Here is a 21,407-nt window from a genome sequence, read left to right on the forward strand (position 1 = left end):
AGATTTTCTGGAACAATAAAGGATTGTGAGCTGCTATGTGGGTGCTGAGAATCAAACACAAGCAGGTTCTCTTCAAAGAGCAAGAGCTCTTGGTCACTGAGCCATCTCCCCGGTTCCTATTTATACACAATTTAAACGTTATATACAGGCAAGACATGAAGAATTAAGAGAATAACTCCTACCAAGTACTTTATCTCATTAAAAGGGTGCCAGCCTTTTGTTGCTAGTAACTATTTTTATATGCACGCACAGTTTCCTCTAAATTGAAATATTCTTTCGTAGAGGAGGGAGTCTCATAAAAGTTCAGAAGTGAACAAAATTTACAAGTTCAGTTCAAGGAAGATTTATAAATTGCCAGGCCCACCCCCTACCCCAGGCTATACAAGCAGGAGCCATTGCTAAGGGGAAGACTCCAGGACCATCAGATGTGCAAGTCGTTCAAGGGCACAGTGATACAACTTTTGTGAGTTGTCATCCATACTGGCCTGGGGTTTTCTGTAATGCAGTCTCTGAGTCATCCACACTCCTGTAAATACCTCCAATAAACTCAGTTTCACTAAATTAGACTTGAGTGAAATTATTTCCTTGGCTTGTTCTTGGTGCCCTCAGGTAAATATACCTTTGTTCACATTTTCACAGGAGGAGAAAAAAAAATCACACAGCACAGGACTGCTATTATTTTGTATATAGATTGTGTGGAAGCCAAGTAGTAGTGGCGCATGCCTGTAATCCCAGCACTTGGGAGGCAGAGGCAGGCGGATTTCTGAGTTTGAGGCCAGCCTGGTTTAGAGTGAGTTCCAGGATAGCCAGGGCTACACAGAGAAACCCTGTCTCAAAAAAAAAAAAAAAAAAAACACAAAACAAACAAACAAAAACCAAAAAAACAATACAAAAGAATATGTGATCATACTATCTTTCACTTTATTCCTCTACACTTAACTATTTATTTAATATTTTTAACTGCTTGCATTCATTTGCATGTGCATATGTGTATGGGCTTACTCATTCTACATCGCACACATGGAGATCGCAGGATAGGTTGAGGGGGTCAGTCCTCTTCATCCCGTGAGTTCTGCAGTTGAACTCATATCACCAGATATGGCAGCATATATGTTTACATATCACCAGATATGGCAGCATATATGTTTACATATCACCAGATATGGCAGCATATATGTTTACGGGCCACCCATCCGGCCAGCCCCTTAACAACACATTTGCTTAGCTGGGCAGGGTACTCAGGCAGAGCTCTGAGTCTGAGGGCAGCATGAACTACATAGTGAGTTCCTGGATAGCAGGGTTATGTAGAGTGATCTTGTCTCAGAGAAAAAGTAAAAATAAGCGAAAAAGAAAAAAAAATTTAAAAAAAATGTCCTCCACATTGTATCCAGTATTGGTTTGGTTGTTGTTGTAGGTGTTTTGATTGTGCATGTGTGTGTGTGTGTTTGTGTGTGTGTGTGAGAGAGATAGAGACAGAGAAACAGAGAGAGAGAGAGAGAGAGAGAGAGGTGAACACGAGTGTGTATGTCTTGGTGAATATTTGGGAGGCAAATGACAAGTTTCGAGGAGCCAGTGATCTTTTTCTCCCATGTTTTGGAATCTTAGATTCAGCCAGGCGGTGGTGTTTCATGCCTGTAATCCCAGTACTCAGGAGGCAGAGGCAGGGGCAGAGGGGCGAGGGGCAGAGGGGCAGAGAGGCAGAGGGGCAGGGGGCAGAGCCTCTCTTACTATTTCTCTAGATGTTCTGTGTACTCCAGGACAGCTGGCTAGACCAATTAGGACCAATCCTCCAGCCTCTGCCTCCCGTCTTGCAGTAAGAGGGCTAAGACTGTAGAGGCATGTACCATGTTTCATGTGGGTTCTAAGGATCAGAAGCAGGCTTCAGGAGTGCATAGCCATCTCAGTGAACCAGCTTCCCAGTTTCTGCTGTGTTTTTGAGATAGCTTCCTTTGTAACCCAGAGTGAACTGGATCTCACAGCAATCCTCCTCCTCAGCCTGCCGAGTGCTCACATTTCAGATTTATGCCACCACATTTGACTGGATTTTTTTTTCCCTTTGAGATGTGGTCTTTCTACGTATGCCAAACTAGGCTTGAATTCTCCATCCTCCTGCCTCACTTACCTAAGTGTGGGGATTGCACGTGTGCAGACTATGTCTAGCACAGAAGTGAATACTTAGGTCTTAACCATGAATAATGAAATTGGTTTACATGAGATGTGATGCTTCACATAAGTGTCATCAACTATTTCCTAGCAGTTCTCTCCCGTCTTCCTCCTCCGTGCTCTCCTCTTGCCCTCTCAGCCTGGAATTGATGTGTAGACCAGGCTGGTCTTGAACTCACAAAGATCTGCCTCCAAAGTGGAGGGACCAAAGTAGTTTGCCTTTTATTTTCTTCCTCTAACAGTTTTTCAAAGTGTTTATATTAGAGTTATGGCTACCATAGCTAACATATACTACTTCTTAATTTTTTTTTGTTTTTGGTTTTTGGAGACAGGGTTTCTCTGTGTAGCCCTGGCTGTCCTGGAACTCACTCTGTAGACCAGGCTGGCCTCGAACTCAGAAATCTGCCTGCCTCTGCCTCCCAAGTGCTGGGATTATAGACATGCGCCACCATGCTGGGCTCTACTTCTTAATATCTCGAGCCAATAGCTTAAACCATTGATTAAAGAATCTTAGATTCAGCCAGGCGGTGGTGTCTCATGCCCGTAATCCCAGTTCTCAGGAGGCAGAGGCAGGGGCAGAGGAGCAGAGGGGCAGGGGGCAGAAGCAGAGGCAGGGGCAGAGGAACAGGGGGCAGAGGGGCAAAGGCAGAGAGGCAGAGGGGCAGGGGGCAGAGGGGTAGGGGGCAGAGGGGCAGAGGGGCAGAAGGCAGAGGGGCAGAGGGACGGGGGCAGGGGCAGAGGAACACGGGCAGAGGGGCAGAGGCAGAGAGGCAAAGGGGCAGAGGGGCAGGAGGCAGAGGGGCAGAGGGGCAGGAGGCAGGGGCAGGTGCATCTCTGAGTTCACAGCCTGATCTACAGAGTGAGTTCCAGGACAATCACGGCCACACAAACAAACTTTGTATCACAACCTGCCCCCCCCCCCCCAAAGAATCATAAACCCAATTGAAATGCACCTGTGAGAATCCTTTTCACTTACATTTGAAGACTAGGTATTAATCTGTTCACATGATATGTATTCAGTGCAGAATCTTCCCTTTTCAAGGAAGACATTACTCACAGACCCAGAACCAGAATGTTCAGTTGTAGCTTAAGGACAGATCATAAAGACAATAGAAACTGAGTTTCTATTGTGGAGGTCTACAAAACCCTTATGCTGAAGGTAGTCTGCTACTCTTGTATCAGTGTCCCCAGGATGGGCCTGAGATTTATTGTTTGTTTGAGACAAGATCTCACTCTTTTACCCAAGCTTGTACTTCTGGGCTCGAAGATGCTCTGCCTAAGCCTCCAGAGCAGCTGGAGCCATGGGCCTGTGAGACCACAGAGTAACTAGAAAGAGTCACAGTTAAAAGAGTTACACGTACAGTATGGTTGTTACAGCTAACTTTGCTCCTCTCAATATCATTGTTCATATTCCGTTCTCTCTGATGCTCATGCCTATTCCTTACCCTCTGTTTTCTTCTTTCTTCTTTCTAATTCCTCCTCCTCCTGCTCCTCTTCCTCCTCTTTCTTATCTCAAGATAGGGTTTCTCTGTGTAGCCCTGGCTGTCCTAAAACTAGCTCTGTAGCCCTCTGACTTACAGCCTGCCTCTGCCTCCCCAGTGCTGAGACTAATGGTGAATGGCACCATACTGGCAAGACCTGGCAAACAGAGAGGTCTCCTGTTTAATGTACATTTCTGCAAAGGAGGAAGCGTTTCCATCCCCAAGCATGCCTACTTGCCATTCAAAAGCGTATGCTCAGAAGACAAGTTCCCATTTTGGGAACTCATGTACAGGCATTGATGGGAAGAATGGAAGAGAGTTGTAGGGACAGTATCTTTTAATCCAGGCTACATGTATCCCATAGTGTATGGCACACACACACACACACATTTTCCCAAAAGTTACTCATAGCAGCAATTTGTGAGCTTTATTTTAAGAGACACAGGATTACGTAATAAGGAGTGGAATCACACATTCTGATTTTAGCTAAAGACTAAGTGGTGTTCTGAGCCTGAAAATCTTCAGAAGGCAGGTTTATGGTTTTGTTAGCCAAATGCAGTGGAAGGCAAAGTGAGTTCCGCCAAGAACAACTTTCAAAGAAGCAGCCACTGTTGACAAGATCGACTTTAGAAATCTCTTTCTGAAAGTCTGCATCGAAGGGCTAGGGAATATCAGCAGCCAAATCAGTAGATTGGCTTACACCGCGCTGCTCATGAAACTCACACAGGCGCTTTGAATATGTTCTTTAAGATTCTGTGTGCTTTTTAGAAATACTAAGTTGAAATACTAATTCCAAGCAGTTAGTCTAATTTGTACAGGTTTAGTGAATTTCTATTTCTAATTAACAAGAACAGTAACTTTTTATTTAAAATTTACCTTAAAAAGTCTTTATCAATTAAAAATGTACGCGAGACAGTAGTGTCCTGAAATACATCTTGCTGGTAGGTCGGCAAATCTGGCCATGTAAGCTACTGTCAGTGTTTTCTGTGCAGTAAAGAAGAAGTTTCCCAGACAGTGGCTCAGTGGGTGGTTTCCCAGCCAGTGGCTCAGCTGGTCCCCACCGGTGAAAAAGTTCGCGCGTCTCTTGGGACCGCCTCTTCCTGGGCGCTGACCTCACGAGTGCTCCTGCGCCTGCTCGCGGTGGAGACATAGGCTTCGTTCCCGCCAGATTTTTAAGTTTCGTTTCCAGCGGTCACTGAGAGTTCCCCTTCCCGCGGCCTTTCTACGAAGTCGATTTATTCTTTCCCGGAGCGAAGAGCGGCAGATATGGAAGATCGGCGTAGAAGGACGACGGCGCCGCGCGCTAAGAAGCCGTCCGCGAAGCGCGCCCCGACGCAGCCCAGAGGGACCGGGGCCACCCAGTCCCAGGCGGGAAGCTGCGGCCCGCAAAGGGGAGCGCGATCGCGGCGGGCGGAACCTGACGGCGACGCCACGGAGAAGCCACGCGCCCCAGCGCCACGAGCGCGGACGGGAAGGGCCACTGTGCGCACCAAGGATGATGCACAGCCCTCGGCCACGGACGGGGCAGGAGCCTCGGAGCAGCAAGCCATCCTCCATCCCGAGCCGCCCGGGGACCCCGAGGCGCCGAACGTCGTAAGGGGACCCAGCCACAGAAGGGGCGCGCGCTCAACCGGGCAGCTCAGAGCGCCGCGAGAGTCCAGGAAGGAGCCGGATAAGCTTAAGAAGGTGCTGGACAAATTAAGATTGAAACGCAAAGAAATCTCAGTGGCGGCCGAGACGGTGAATAAGGTGGTGGAGCACCTGCTGCGCGGAATGAAGAAAAGGGAGTCGGAGTTCAAAGGCGTGGATCAGCTGAACACTGGCAGCTACTATGAACACGTGAAGGTGAGCGGCCAAGACCTGCTTGCTGAAGGGGCTCCGGCCTCATTCCTCACCTGCCTCCTCAGCTGTTTGGGGTTCCCACACTCTTAGGCTCCCCACCTCCCTCCCTTGTGGTCTGTGACAGAGAGCCTTTTTTTTTTTTTTTTTTTTTTTTTTTTTTTTAAATTCATCCAGTTAGCCCACAGCAACCGATTATTGGTAACTAGTTTCTCTTAACACTCTGCTTTGGAGGAATTCTGGACTTCCTCCCGAGAGTGGATAGGTGACCTTAAAGCAGTCACAGTGGTCGGCACCCAGCGTGGACGAAGACTGTTATGGCTGAATGGATGGAGTCACCTTTCTTAATCCTTCCCCAACTATATTCTCTAGATTGAGTCTAGCCCATCCCAGAGACTCTGGGGTAGAATTGCATACAACTAGTTGGGAGAGGTGGCTGGGTACTCAAGTAAGGGACCCATGACACTGTCGCACATTCCATCAGAGAACATCATTCAACATCAATTAGGCCTAGCTCTAATGCTCTTTGGAGAGCTCTTTGGCCGGCTGAATTCCTGAAGATGGTGGTGATAGCTATTCTCCGCTGGTGAAATGAGACAGTTCAAGCCAAATTAAAGTATATTAAGGCAGGTTTATTGGAAAACTGCTTGTGAGCAGGTTCACCGGTGGTGCTAAGAAACAGAGGTCAGGGAAGTCACCACGGGGAGGGAGACAGAGGGGAGAGGGACGAGAAAGAGAGAAAGCATGCTAATGCAGGGAGAGAAAACTTGCAGAGAGGCAGAGAAGGGAAGGAGGGAACACCACATGTTCACCTTGTTATGTCGGGAAGAGCTTCTGGAGGAGGGGAAGCCCAGCCCCTGTGCTGGAAAGCTCAGGGCAGAGGGTGGGTGTGCCAGCCATGCCCTGTAACAGGTAGGGACCGAGGGATGCTGGGAGAACCTGGAGGCCAGGTCCGCTTTGGTTAAATATGACCTGGATCCGAATCCCGACATCCTCAGCCTTCCTGCTGACATTGTGTTGCCATTTTGGGGAAGGGGTCCAAAACTGGAATGTCGGCCCAGTCTGGGAAGAGCAGGCTGCTTTACCTGCTGTCCGGGTTGTGGGACCATCTGGAGCTAGGCACTCTTGCAGCTGCCCTGAAGTCAGGATATATATGTTAGGGGCAGAAGCTAAAGTTAAGGAGTTTAGGGAGAAAATTTTTTTTCTTGGGTGTACATTTGAAACTTTTAGGCCCATGATTTTGGTAGTTGGGGGTGGGGCTCCCAGGACTAGGGAAAGTGGAATATATCCCCCCCCCCCACCACCACCTCAGGAGCAGACAGGTGGGGAGTCAAACAGGATAGAGTCAATTTGACCTGTGAGAAGTGGGTTCAGGTGAATGCCCTGAAGCTTATAAGTATCTTTTTAAGTTTACAAAATGAGATACATTTTGGATGTGTTAGTATTACTACTGTTTCTTGACAAAGCTCTGAACTTTGCAGTCTCACCACAACCGATGCACAGGGAGGGGAAGAGATCTGAAGCACTTTCCTTCCTCCCATGTCCCTTAACTCACTTTCGTTAACATTCAAGGTTTTCATGACTTCCAACCTTCATAACTTATATTTACCAACCTCAAGACACCTTCCTAGATCCTCACACACTCTCTTAGAAGCTCTCCTATCCCCAGACCTTCCATAAACTGGAAACTGTTTTCCTGTTCAAAGTCGCCATGAGACCCTGGTGGGAACAGTCACTGTAAAGTGAGGTCCTTTAGATAAAGAAATAGTAAAAAGTTATTTTTTTCACTAGTCTAGTTCAAAGCCCTCAAGAGACCTGAGAAGGATAAATTTTAAGCAGCAAGTATAGTCCGAATGGCCTATATATCAATTAAAACAACAGAGACTAAAGTCCACTCCCAAAACAATTGTCCCAGGCTCCGTGGTCTCATGGCCCCTTGTGTCTTTGGTCATTTGGTCCAGAATATGAGAGGCTTTTTCTGTGGAGGAGGAACATGGAAGAAACCCACCTCACCTTGTCTTAGGCAACACGAGACAAACCACCCTCTGGTGTCCTGTTTGAGTACAGTTCAGGCTGGGCCCTAGCCTGAGCAAGGCAGTATGGCAGTCCTTTTCAGTGAGTGTACTACAACCAGGTGGGGTCCTTTACCTTTAGGCCAGTATCTTCTTGGAGACCTTGGGGGGGGGGTTGGTCCCTGCAGGATTTAGGAGTCTGTTGTCATGGTGAGTTTAAGCATCTTAAGCGCCATACCCAGCATGTCTCTGGAGAGTCTGAGGACCATCTGTCTATCAAAAGCATATTTGAACACACAGACTTTGCTTGTTTCTAGTTACCCGTCCTACGTTTAATCTTAAAAACACGTTCAGGTGGGTAAATAAGGTTTGAGGACAAGTACCAACCAAGCATATCTGAGTTAAACAATCTTCGTCTGTTTTTAGTTATCTGCTCAAAACTGTATTGGTAATCTCAAAATAAAATACTGTTTTAAGAGCAAAGACATAGAGCATAACCATTATTTCCAGAAGACAAAAACTACGTTCTAACAAGTGTAAACAATGTAAAGTCTTCAAAATTAATACCAAGTAGATTACTATTATGTTACCGGGTTTGGCTGTCAGGTAGAGACTGGGGGATGCTGGGAGAACCTGGTGGCCAGGGCCACTTTGGTATGTTAAATACGCACCTCAGCTGATTGTCCTGGGTCAAAATCTCAATAGGTGGCAGTGTGTCTCAGGCTAATCCTGTACATCAGTAGTGAAAATTGTAAGAAGTAAATGAAAATGTAGTGGTTTCATTCAAATGATGTGGTAACATCCCAGCAGGGAGGCAGAGGTAGGTGAATCTTTGTGAGTTTGAGGCTAGCTTGGTCTACATAGAGAGAGGAGTCCCAGGACCGCTAGGGCTCTATAGAGACACTGTCTCAAACTAAAACAAATAAACAAAATAATGAATCACAGTGACTTGCAACATCAATGGATTATAAAAACAGGCCAGTGCACATAGCCACTGCATCAATCACATCAAGCAGAAGACACAGAATGAGTAAGATCAGCAAAGGGGCAAAAAACTGTTCTGCAGAGGTGACATAATTATGTATAAGCTATTAAAATGACCAGCGAGCTAGCAAGACTACTAGACACAAAACCAATAAACAAAACCCAACTATTTAAATGTGCTATGGAGACAATTCGAATGAGGTACAGATGGAGTGCATACCAAGCAGAGGGAGGAGGGGTGGCCCAGGCGAAGGGCACCAGCTGCTCTTCCAGAGGACCAGGGTTCGGTTCCCAGCTACCACATGGGAGTTCAAAACCACCTGTGACTCCTGTTCTGGGGATCCGACGCTTCCTTCTGGTCTACTCAGGCACTAGGCACATACATGGTGCAAAGACATACATGTAGGCAAAACACTCAATAGGAATAAGATAAATAACTAACGTTTAAAAGCACAGCTCAAACTAATGAATGCTGTGTGGTATTTTTATTTACTTTATTCTACTTTGCTATTAAATTAAATCAATTAATTAATTTATTTATTTAAAGATTTATTTATTATATGTAAGTACACTGTAGTTGTCTTCAGACACCCCAGAAGAGGACATCAGATCTCATTACAGATGGCTGTGAGCCACCATGTGGTTGCTGGGATTTGAACTCAGGACCTCTGGAAGGGCAGTCAGTGCTCTTAACCGCTGAGCCATCGCTCCAGCCCTATTTTATTTTATTTTATTTTATTTTATTTTATTTTATTTTATTTTATTTTATGAAGTGTCTCAAGTGTCCCAGGCTGGCCTCTAACTCACTGCATAGCCAAGGATGATCCTCCTGACTTTACCTCTCTAGAGCTGGTATTATGCCATCATCCTAACCAGTTTATACAGTTCTGGGCATTGAACCCAGGGCCTCATTCATGCCAAGCAAAATAGTCTACAAACTGAGCTCTCTGTGTTATTTAACATAGGAAAAGTACTTATTCTGATTGCTATGATTATTGTTGAAAATGTGAAAAGGGATTTTTATTGTTGTTTTGTTTTTTAGACAAGATTTTACTGTGTAGCCTAGGCTGGCTCCTCAAACTCGTGATTCTCTTACCTCAGTTTTCCAAGGGCTGGGATTACAGGTGAGTGTTACCATGCCGGCCTCAAAACCCATTTCCGTGACCACTGTGGCAGGAATGTGTACTTTGTGATCTAAAAGGTAACGTCTCAAGGTTTTTAATTTTATTAAAAGAATGCTTTTGGTCTTTGTTTTTATGGGATAGAGTCTCACTATGAAGCCACAGGTGACCGAAATTCACTAAGCAGGCCAGGCTGCCCCCAACTCAGAGAGTTCTACCTGTTTCTATCTCCAGAATGCTGGAATTAACCCATTCCTGGGATTTTGATATGTAAATTATGTATAAATTATTTCTTTTTTTCCCCTGTGTTGGAACAGTATACCAAAGAAGCAGTCTAAGACTAGAGTTATTTTTGTGGAAAAATTTTAGTTTATTTTAAAAACTATTTACTTATCTGTTATTTATGTATATGTGGGTTTATAGGCACCCTATGTGCAGGAACCTGTGTGCAGGCCAGAAGAGGATGTCATGTTACCTGGCACTTTAGTTACAGGTGGCTGTGAGCTGCCTGATAGGGTGCTGGAAACCAAATTTGAGTTTAAGCCTAGCCTGGGCTATGTTGTGCATTCCAGGCCAGCCTTGGCTACAGAGTAAGACCCTGTTTTAAAACAAACAAAACACACGTGATTGCTTGGCTTAGAAAAAGAAAAATTGAGGGGTTCTACAAGCTAAAACCAACAATGTGGTACATAGTAACAGGAACTTCCTGTTCTCAGGTGTGGTCCTGGTTCGGAAAGGGAATACCTATCGGGGATCTTGCTTTTCAATGTAGAGTATCGGGTGAAAATTTCAAGGGGCGGGGGGAAGCAATTGTTTGGAACTATTTCAATGTTATTTTTACTATTCCTTAGATTTCTGCTCCTAATGAATTTGATGTTATGTTTAAACTGGAAGTCCCCAGAATTGAGCTACAAGAATATTACGAAACTGGTGCTTTCTATCTTGTGAAGTTCAAAAGAATTCCACGAGGAAATCCGCTGAGTCATTTTTTAGATGGGGAAGTATTATCAGCCACCAAGATGCTGTCAAAGTTTAGGGAAATCATTAAAGAAGAAGTTAAAGAAATCAAAGGTGAGGTTTGGGGGTTTGAATCTTGCAGGTTTGATGCTTCCTCACTGTTCAGATACACTCCTATGCTGATGTCCTCTGATGCCCCCCATATCTCTCCACCGCTCTCCATACCCCCCATATCTCTCCACCGCTCTCCATACCCCCCATATCTCTCCCCAGCTTCTCCCTCCCCCTCTGTGGGCGCTCCCTGAAGTCTTTCCTCCAAGTCTATTACCACCTCCCAAAGCTTCCTGAACTTACCACACTACTTATCCTGGAGCTGTCTCCAGCTCCTGCTACAGCTCCTGCTATATGTCTGTCTATCCATCCATCCATCTTTTCTTTCTTTCCTTTTTTTTAAGATTTTTTTTTTTTGTTTTTTTTGGGGGGGGGGTTGGATTTGGTTTTTTCGAGACAGGGTTTTTCTGTATAGCCCTGGCTGTCCTGGAACTTACTCTGTAGACCAGGCTGGCCTTGAACTCAGAAATCCGCCTGCCTCTGCCTCCTAAGTGCTGGGATTAAAGGCATGCGCCACCACCTCCCTGCCTGTTTTTAAAGATTTATTTATTATACACTGTAGTTGTCTTCAGACACCCCAGAAGAGGGCATCAGATCTCATTATGGATGGTTGTGAGCCACCTGGTGGTTGCTGGGATTTGAACTCAGGACCTTCAGAATAGCAGATGGTGCTCTTAACCACTGGGCCATCTCCCCAGCCCCCATCTATCTTTTAAACAGGATCTTACTATGTAACCCTGGCTGACCTATGTTCTCGTTACTATGTAGACCAAGCTGGCCTTGAACTTTACAGAAATCTGCCTGTCTCTGCCTCCTGAATGCTGACATTAAATGACACACCAGCACCCTGAGCAAGCTCATGCTAAATTTCATTTTGGTCCAGTGTTTCCTCAACATCAACATCATTATAGGACGAACCTGGTGGAATCAGATCTAAAGCATCTACTTTCCCTCCTTAGCTCACAGGCTTAGTGCCCTTCCCAGTTCTGTTGATTTGAGACTATTAGTGTGGCTGTTTACTTAGAGATGGAGTATTATTACATTGCCCATGCTGGCCCTGAAAACGTTTTGGGGGTGACACTAGGGGTTGAACTCACAATCTTGTGCAATATTGGGCAAGCACTACCACTATTTGAGCCTCTGTAATTACTCTTCCCCAGTTTCTCGATACTTACTGGCTCTATACTGAACTGTAGCTACTCTGTCTCTGCTGCTATGTGGCATATTTGCTGGCTTTTCTCCAAAGTACCATTTAAAATTCTAAATGAAAATTTAATTACAGCACTCCTGTAGTGACGATTTTTTGAATTTTGGGTTCTTTAAAAAACACAGAAATAAGACTATGTTTTTGTTCTAGTCCCAGGTATGAGGATATGGGGCTACTTGGGACTGTCCAAAGCAGCTGACTTTGATTTGCCTTGTGCTCTAGCAGAGGCATGGCTTTGCCAGTTAGATAGTTTCTGCGATTGTGTGATGTTTGGAATTCTGGAAGCTTTTTAGAGGGTACATAAGTGCTAGAGTTCCATAGGAGTTGTTGGTCAAGGCGGTTGGCTGTGCTAGCCTTTTGTAACAAAAGGAAATTAGATTCAGGGATCTCTCCTCTCCTTCTTTATTTCCTATCTAATGAAAGGGGGTGAAATGGGATAAAGGGAGGGAGGAGAACCCATAAAGAGCAGCTACATACTCCCAAACCCAAAGTCTTTAGGAGTGCTTTCACAGGTTCTAGATAGACTCTTGACAGCACCTCCAGATAGTAACTTGGTTACATGGTAAAGCACTGCTTCCTGGGTTCTGTATTGCAGCTAATGTTAATTAGGGCTTAGTGTATAGATTTTAAATTATGGTTCTGTTACTTTCTCATATTTCCAGAGAAAATGGATCAAATCTTTCTTTACTTCACTATGTGTAAACAGATATTGATGTCAGTGTGGAGAAGAAAAAACCAGGAAGCCCCGCTGTAACCCTTCTCATCAGGAACCCTGAAGAAATATCTGTGGATATAATTCTGGCTTTGGAATCAAAAGGCAGCTGGCCTATTAGTACCAAAGAAGGACTACCTATTCAAGGCTGGCTTGGCACAAAAGTGAGGACCAATCTAAGACGAGAGCCGTTTTATCTTGTACCCAAGAATGCAAAAGATGGAAATGGTTTTCAAGGTTTGTTAAATGCAAAGATTAATGGGAAGGGTGTAAAAGGCTCAGTAGTGTCATATGCAGAGACAGTAAAAGATGAACACAGAGTGTGCTGGCATTTTGAGAGCCATCAGGCTAAACAGACCACAACATGAGTGTGGCCAGCTCAGACTGAGAAATGTGTGGCTGTCTCACTTGAGAGGGCGCAGGCAGAGGAGGGAGGGGCAGGTTTCAGCTCACCTCGGCTCCATAATGAGTTTCAGGCCAAACTGGGTGACATGGGACCCTGTCTCAAAATAACTCCCAAGCCACAGCAACAATATTGACTTCACTTTCAAATGTCTACAAGTGACTGCCTCTAACATTTATTTCTTTGTAAGTGAAGACAGTGCTGCCTCGGAGCCAGTCCATTGTGGTTCTGAGTCTCGGGGCTTCCCCTCCACCAGCGGTGTGATCTTGTGCTAGTTTTGAAGCCTCGTGTGTAGTCGCTCATCTGTGCACATCAAAGCTCCTTGAAAGACTGTGGAGAAGTTAAACCATCGGAGAAGCAAAGTGTAACAAAATTAATGTGGCACGATATAATAGGCCTGATACTATATATACTAACTAATATTTGATCTTCACTAAGAACATTAAGCTCCGATCTCTGTATTCCCCATTTAAGCCTACTTCTGCTGTCTGATATTTACTTGAGTAATTACTTTGTCTATCTGTTCACTTCTTTTGATCTTTTTCTTAAACTTCTTCAGGATGACATTTTAGTATAGGATCTAGACTTAGATATCATGTTGTTTACACGCGGCTGCTTTTAGTAAGATAGGTTTCTGTTTTTCTTTTTGAAATTAAGGACAGACATGGCGCCTTTCTTTCTCTCACACTGAGAAATACATTTTGAATAATCATGGGATAGAAAAAACATGTTGTGAATCTTCTGGAGCAAAATGTTGCAGGTAATGTCCTTATTTATTATTCTTATTTTGCTGGCAAACTCCCTTTAGCCCATTGAATGCTTCCTTGGCACTCTAGCTTGGGTGTGAAGATGATTATTCCTGGGCTGGGTTGGGAGAAGGGTGGTGTTGGGATGATTTTAGGTAGAGAGCAAGAGGGAAGGAGAGAGGGAAGAAGGGTACAAGGCAGAGGAGGAAGACATATTCCTGGGATCTCCCTGTATAGCCCAGACTGGTCTTTAACTCCTTGTGATTTTTCCAGCCTCTGCCTCCCAAGTGCTGGGATTATAGGCATGCACACTACACCTGGCTGATGGAGTATATTCTTGTCATAAAAGGTGAAGAGACCAAAGAATGACTCTTATTTGATAGTAGTGACTGCTATGGAATGAACAGCAGTGTTGCTGTTAGGAACTTACTGGCCACACTTGAAATACACTAAGTGGGTCATTTTTCTTGTTAGAATATACACCACCACCAAGTGAGACTGACCCAAGTATGGTAGAACACACTTTATTCCCAGCACTTGAGAGGTATAACAGAGTTAGGAGCCAAAGGCTAGCCCCTGCTACATGATGAGTTTATGGCCAACCTGAGCTAATGAGACCCTGTCTTAAAAAAAAAAGAAAAAAAAAATAATACATGGTGGTGTACGTCTTTAATTCCAGCACTTGTTCTTGGAAAACAGGGACGTGTGGATCTCTTGTGTCTCAGGAAAGCCAGGGTTACATAGAGAGACCTTGTTTCAAAAGAGACTGTTGTAAGTAAAAATTAGTATTTTTTTTTATTTAACAGGAAAGAATGTTTAAAATTAATGAAATACCTTTTGGAACAGTTGAAAAAAGAGTTTAAAGAGCTGGATGCATTCTGTTCTTACCATGTAAAAACTGCCATCTTTCACATGTGGACCCAGGACCCACAGGACAGTCAGTGGGACCCCAGGAACCTAAACTCCTGCTTTGATAAGTTTTTGACATTCTTTCTTGAGTGCCTCAGGACAGAGAAACTGAACCATTATTTTATTCCAAAGTTCAATCTATTCTCTCAAGAACTAATTGACCAAAAAAGTAAAGAGTTTCTGTCAAGGAAAATTGAGTATGAAAGAAACAATGGATTTCCAATTTTTGACAAGCTTTGAAACTATGTATTTGTGTTATATGTTATAATGTGTTTCTATGGGTGTTTCTATCAGAGGTTGATGTCAGATGTCTTCTTCAATCATATTCCACGTTTGGGTGTTATGGGGAGAGTAGTGGTTTCAAGACATGGTTTCTCTGTGTTGTTCTGTCTTGTAACTCCCTCTGTAGACCAGGTTGGTCTTGAACAAAGAGGTCTGCCTGCCTCTGCCACTGGAATGCTGGGATTAAAGGCCTGTGCCCCCACGAGGTGGCACACTTCACTTTTTTGAGAGAGGTTCTGTCTCTGAACGGGGAGCTCATGGAGGTGTCCAGGCTGATTAGCCAGTGAGCTCCTAGGATCCAGCTGCCTCTGCTTCCCCAACCCTGGGATGATAGATGGACATCACCTATACAGCTTTTACATTGCTGCTAGAGGTCTGAACTCTAGTCCTCAAGCTGGCAAAGCAAGTACTCTAGTGGCTGAGCCATCTTCCCAGCTTGAAATTGCCTTTTGAAATGAAATTGGGTTAAAGTGCCTTAAGGCCATTGTGGTGGTGTATGCCTGTAGTTTCAGCAATTGAGAAGTTTTCTTAGGGTTTTACTGCTGTGAGCAGTCACCATGACCAAGGCAACTCCTATAAGGGACAGCATTTAATTGGGGCTGGTTTACAGGCTCAGAGGTTCAGTCTGTTATCATCATAGCAGGAAGCAGGAAGGCATGGCACTGGAGAAGTAGCTGAGAGTTCTACATCTTCATCCAAAGGAAGCCAGGAACAGACTGGCTTCTGTTGTCACCCACATGGCTAGGAGGAGGGCCTCAAAAGTCCACATCTATAGTGACACACCTACTCCAACAAGGCCACACCTAATAGTGCCATACTGTGGGCCAAGCATATTAAAACTACCACAGAAGTGGAGGCAGAAAAATAGTCCAGTGCGATCCTTGGCTATATTTTTAATTCAAGGATAGCCTGGGGTACACAAAACTTGCTTAAAACAAAGTACAAAGTGGCTAGAGAAGTGGTTCAATGGTTAACAGCACTTACTGCTCTTTCAGAGGGCCTGGGTTGGTTCCCAGTATCCAATGGTAGGCACAACTGTAACTCCAGTTCCAGGGAATCTAGTTTAACCACTACACACACACACTCTCACTCACACACACATTATACACTCACACTAATTTTTTAAGAGCACAAAAAGAAAATGACACTGTGATCTGATCCCATAATATGATATGTGCGCTGGCACTTATAATCCTGCCATTTAGAAGCTGAGGTATTAGGATTGCCAGGAAGTTCAGCCTGGCTACAGAATACGATCTTGTCTTAAACAAACAAACAAACAAACCCAAAAGCCAACAGCAGCCCCTATGAGTCCTTATGAGTTTGGCCTGGGTCTGCTCGCCTGACCTGTACAAACAGGTACATTTTCTTTTTCTTTTTTTCCTCTTTGGATGGTCAGAACCTAAGGAGGATTTTTTGGTACGCTGCACCTCCTTACTCTTTCTCATGAGTTTTCCCCCATCTCCCTGACACACACACCAGATGGCTGTTTGTCTATCAAATGGGTGATGGTCTCCTTGAATACAATATACGAACCCCCCAAATGTGATTATAATAATTCAGATGTTCACAACACTGACTAAAATGAATTATTTAGTACTCAGTTTCTCCTAATTCACTCACATATAGAGTATAACAAAAATGAAATACTAAAGATAAAAATGAAGACCTTGACATATTAGAAAGAGACGACAAATATAATCTTTCCCCAATGAGATGCATTAAGAACTTAATGAGTATCACTTCTCACCTAGTAGAACTGCAGAAGGTTGTGAGAGATCGTATTAGGAATGGTGATTCAGACTTTGTCCAAACAAAAGAAATACACTGCCTGCTTCTCTGACCATGAGCTCTACCTCGGGGACTTTTATTATGTTTGCTTAAGAATGTAATTTATTTTCATTCTGTATGTGTTTTTACAAAAGCAGTGGTACCTTACTCAGAGAGATGGTGTGGGACAGAGGACGACTCTCCTCTGCATCCAGGCAGCATTCCCCCGGACAGCTGATGCTCATTAACTCTTTGAGTACTTTGTTGCCTGTGTTGTTGCAGGAGCCCTTTCCAGTGTTCTGGAGTTGTTCCCGGTGCAACAAATCATGCCTGCCACGTGTGTTGTCTTCACTTTTTCTGTATCTTGCAATAAATAAGATTTAAATGTTTTAATGTAGTTGAATGTGTCAGTCTTAAGAGTGTGTGCCTTGTTCTTAACATCTACTGGGTTTAAACATCAGAGACAAAGTGTCAACATGAGGAGAGTTCTGAGGTCAATTAGCAAGTAGAATGCCAGATACCCGCCTCCCAAATCTAAGCTCTATTTAACATTTTCAAATGTGTCTTCCTCTCCCAAATGGTACAGAAAGCCCTGGATTGGTTCCCAGCACCTAAATAAGGTCAAAAGGAAATCACAGGCCTTGAATTTGAGATCCTCTTGCCCCAGCCTCATCAGTATTTGGGATTCTACCCACATGCTGCCATACTAGGCGTGCTTTGCTCTTCTGAGTTCAACTCATGCTTAGATTTTGGACAACTATTTCTTTACTGTTCTGGTGGCTTTTAAAAGCAGACTTTAAGGAACAACTTTATTGAGATACAAGGCTCCCACCACAGTCATCCATTTGAAATGTTCAGTGGTGAACTCAGGTCCTCTGCAAGAACAGCCAGTGTTGTTGTTCTTTTTATTCTTCTCTCAGACAGTTTTTAATAGTTTTACTTTAACTGGAAGATGTAGTCAGAGAATAAGTTACAGGAACAGACAAACACAAAACAAGAAAACAGAACTTAAAGTGCTTTAGGCTGCCAACATACACATGGCAGGCAGAAAGAGGCCACCTAGCCATGTCCCCAACCCCTGAGAGAGGAGGGTCATTGTCACTGTTGTGGGTCCCTTTACTACTGCTACCCACTAATCTCAGCCCTGCTGGTGGGTGCAAAGGAATTTCAGAGGCAGAGAGGCGAGAGGGAATGAGAATACTCTATAAACTTGGGGCAAAGTGAAGGTCTGGAGCTAGGGAGCTCCTGCAGCCCTTGCCCTGCTGGGGTGGGGCCAGCCCTCCCTCTCCTCCCACCCCTCAGGAACTTAGGGAATGCTGTTGGCTGAGCTGCAGCCACACTGCCCATTTCACACCCTCTTCCCTCATCCTTCATCAGGACAGGGCTTCTCCAGGGAGCCCTGGGGGTGGGGGTGGGGGGCCTTAGGGATTCTGGAGTGTCAGGAGCTGAATCAGCAGACTGGTGCACCTTGACGGGGCTCCACCACCAGGACTTTACACTTTCGCTTGGCAGTTTAGTCTAGAGAAAGTGCAGCCTTGACCTGGGGCAGGTAGAGGGGGCCGCCAACAGGGGAAGCCACAGGGGCTGTGATGGCCTGCATTCCATCACACTCCCTGACCTGAAAGGAGACAGAGGCTGTGGGCTGCTCTGTGAGGGTACAACATCCCACTCCGTAGCCTGCTCCTGACCCCAGCTCCTTTCTTGGTCAAACTGACATCAGTCCTGGTCCCTTACCTCATGAGGCAGCTCCAGGAAGGCTGTTGGTAGGAGAAAGACTGAGAATGAACCAGGCTGGCCTGGTGCCTCTCCACCAGGTCCCGGATAGCAGGAAGCTGGGGCGGCTCATGGGCAGGGGCTGGGCCTCAGGCAGAGGGTGGGCACACTGGCAGTGAACTGGAGCTTCAGTTTCATGTGCTGGCTGGGTAAGAAGATGCAGACCTTCTCAGACCAGGGTTGGACTAGATTTCCACCTTCCCTGTACCCAGCCTCTGCGCTTCCTAAGACATTTCCACTCTAGAAGCTAAGAGCCCCGACTAGTCTTGGCCTGGAAGGCCACACTGAAGGTAAGTGCGCTGCCCTTTCAGGGAGAAGCCAAGGTTATTGAGTGTGGAGACTAGGGCTGTCTGCTTAGCCTGGTGCTCCTCTTCACACAGAGCCTTTCCCAGCCTGTGTGTGTTCTGGGCCCCACACAAGCCTCATAGCAAGGAAGTCTTGGAGGTTGTTGAGCAGCTTGTAGGTGACTTGGTAGGGGACTCCCAAGAAGCAATCATCACAAAGCAGGGGCGCTCTAGGCAGACACTGGGCAGCAGGAAGTGAGTGTAGATGCTTCGGGTGAAGAACAGCTTTGGGGCGGATCACTGAACCATGGCAATCAGGGGGACTTCGAGACCTCAGGAGGGGGCTGCTCACCCGCTCTCAGCTGAAACAGGAAGCTGTGTTCCTCCAGGGCACTAAATGGACAAGAGAAGTAGCCAGAGATACTAGGAAGCCGACCGAAGGAGCCCATGGTGACGCCCCCAGATTGTGGACACAGTTCACCAGCAGCACAGAGCCACCAGGCATGACAGGCCAAAGTTAGGGAGGATTCAGATATCCCAGATGGAGAGCTCTTTCTGGGAAGAGCTCTTCAGCACCTTGAACATGGTCAAGTGTTTTCTAGTGAACTGTGGGCACTTCAGCACTGGAGGGCAGCTGAGTCGGTAGGGTGCTCACTTGAGCCTTGAAGGCTAATGTTCTCCATGGAAAGTCTCCCCAGGAGATGAGTCTGTAGCAAGCACAGGTAGCCTAGATCTCTGAGTTCCGGTGCCTCTTGCTTCCAGTCTTGGCCTTGGGACTCTAGGGGCAGTCTATTCAGTGAAATGGTGAATGGGAAGATATCTCATCTGTGGACACAATCGTTTCATCCACAGGAAGTGTGGTTGCCAATAGAATGAGAATAGGGTCCCCAATGGAGCAGCTAGAGAGAGGACCCAAGGAGCCGAAGAGGTTTGCAGCTCTGCAGAAGAAACAATATATGGACCAGCCAGTACCTCCAGAGCTCCCAGGGACTAAACCACCAACCAAAGAGTACACATGGAAGGACCCATGGCTCCAGCTACATGTGTAGCAGAAGATGACCATTGCAGACATCAGTGACAGGAGAGGCCATTGGTCCTGTAAAGGCTCGATTCCCTAGAATAGGGGAATGCAAGTCAGGAAATTGGGGTGGAGGTGAGCAGGGGGGGGGGAATGGGATAGGGATAGGGAGTTTTCAAGGGGGTAATGTGGAAAGGGATTAACATTCAAAATGTAAATAAAGCAAATATCTAATAAGAAAAAAAAAAGGAAGCATGGTTGTTCCCCAAGAGGTAGCAGAGCCCAGACGGTGGGTGAGAAGGGGGCTGAATTCTGGAAACACTGCTCCCTGGAGGGGGTGGGGGAGTGGGGGTGGGACTGCAGGAAGTGAACTGTCTCCCCTAGGTACAGATAGATGGTCAGATAGATGGCAGCACCAGGTGATGACCCAGGTCGCTAGGCACCGCCAGGAAGTATGTCAAGTAATCATATTGGGCCTCCATTGGGTGGGGAGGGCGACACGACCCGGTGGCAGGAGCCAAGAGACCAGCAGTAGCTTTGGATGGCGAGACTCTGTCCCAGCCAGTTTTGTAGTGCTGTTGTTTTATTTTATGTATTTACATTTCAAATGTTATCCTCGTTCCTGGTTTCCCCTCCGGAACCCCCCTCCCATACCCTCCCCTTTATTCTATGAGGATTCTCCTCCTCCCTCCCACCTACTCCCAACTTACCGCCAACCAGTGTTCTTAGTCACTGAGCAATCCGTTCCCAGCAAGTGTACTCCTGACCAGGAAGCCAACTCCCTAGCTCCAAAGTATTGTCAATTATCTTCACTGTGATGGTTGCAGGGTTTGGGGTATTTTTTGTTGTTGTTTTTCCTTTTTTCTGCCACAAACCTGGAACCCCACAGATGCTAGCCAAGTACGTTACCACTTTAAAAGGCATTTTGCCTTTAGAAAAAAGCAAGGTTTTTGGAGCTCCGAATGTTCTCATACCATCTCAGTACTTGGGTGCATGTTCTGTAAGACAAAATGATAGAAGCTACCCAGTGCCTGGAATGTACAGCTGTCACTCTCAGAGAAGCAGGTCACTGTCGCTACACTCAGCTTTTAATGATTATATACAAGAAGATCACTTAACTGCAATTTTGCTTTCTATGACTTCTTATACAGTTAACTGTGGTCCAAAAACATCATGTGGAAAACTCAAAATTTAAAGAAAGTACATTGCAAGCTGCATGCTATTCTGAGCGGCTGCTAGAATCTCGCACCGTCCTGTTCTACACAGCATCCTGCTCACACCTTACTAGGGCGAGCACCATATCCATGCTTAAACTTACAGAATGGCTCCCTTAACATTTTTAGATTCCTTGTGTACTACTGTTTTGCCTTAATCTTTGTATGTATACATGCCTGTAGAGTTCATGTGTATACAGATGTGTATATAAAACAGCACACATTTGGTTCAGTACTATCCAGTCTTAAGCATCTACTGGGGATCTTTGAATACACCCCCCTTACATAAGGAAGTGTAACTGCCACAGTTCAAAGGGTATGGAAAGGGAAAGACATTTGAAATGACAGGAACATGAGTGGCGGTGCACACATGGCTGTAATCTCAACACTTGGGGAGGGAAGGCAGGATATGTGATGTCCT

The 21,407-nt window shown here is 45.5% G+C and overlaps 1 protein-coding gene and 1 pseudogene across 3 annotated transcripts; one reads left to right on the forward strand and one right to left on the reverse strand.

Moving 5' to 3' along the window:
- Positions 1–4,728: 4,728 nt before the first annotated feature.
- On the forward strand, positions 4,729–17,094 carry Cgas (cyclic GMP-AMP synthase). Of its 3 annotated transcripts, none has more exons than XM_052187764.1 (6): positions 4,729–5,489; positions 10,452–10,671; positions 12,582–12,824; positions 13,648–13,750; positions 14,436–14,507; positions 16,980–17,094. In XM_052187764.1, the coding sequence occupies exons 1-6, from the start codon at positions 4,911–4,913 to the stop codon at positions 17,068–17,070; spliced, it is 1,308 nt and encodes a 435-aa protein (XP_052043724.1). In that variant the 5' UTR covers positions 4,729–4,910; the 3' UTR covers positions 17,071–17,094. The 3 variants fall into 3 exon arrangements, with proteins under 3 accessions (XP_052043724.1, XP_052043725.1, XP_052043723.1); XM_052187765.1 differs by having other exon boundaries at positions 4,731–5,489; positions 14,416–14,507; XM_052187763.1 differs by lacking the exon at positions 14,436–14,507 and having other exon boundaries at positions 4,733–5,489; positions 14,543–17,094.
- Positions 17,095–18,717: 1,623 nt separating this feature from the next.
- Positions 18,718–21,078, reverse strand: LOC127689700 (trafficking protein particle complex subunit 14-like; annotated as a pseudogene).
- Positions 21,079–21,407: the final 329 nt, after the last annotated feature.

The sequence above is a fragment of the Apodemus sylvaticus genome, chromosome 7, assembly GCF_947179515.1.
Source record: "Apodemus sylvaticus chromosome 7, mApoSyl1.1, whole genome shotgun sequence".
Taxonomy (NCBI): domain Eukaryota; kingdom Metazoa; phylum Chordata; class Mammalia; order Rodentia; family Muridae; genus Apodemus; species Apodemus sylvaticus.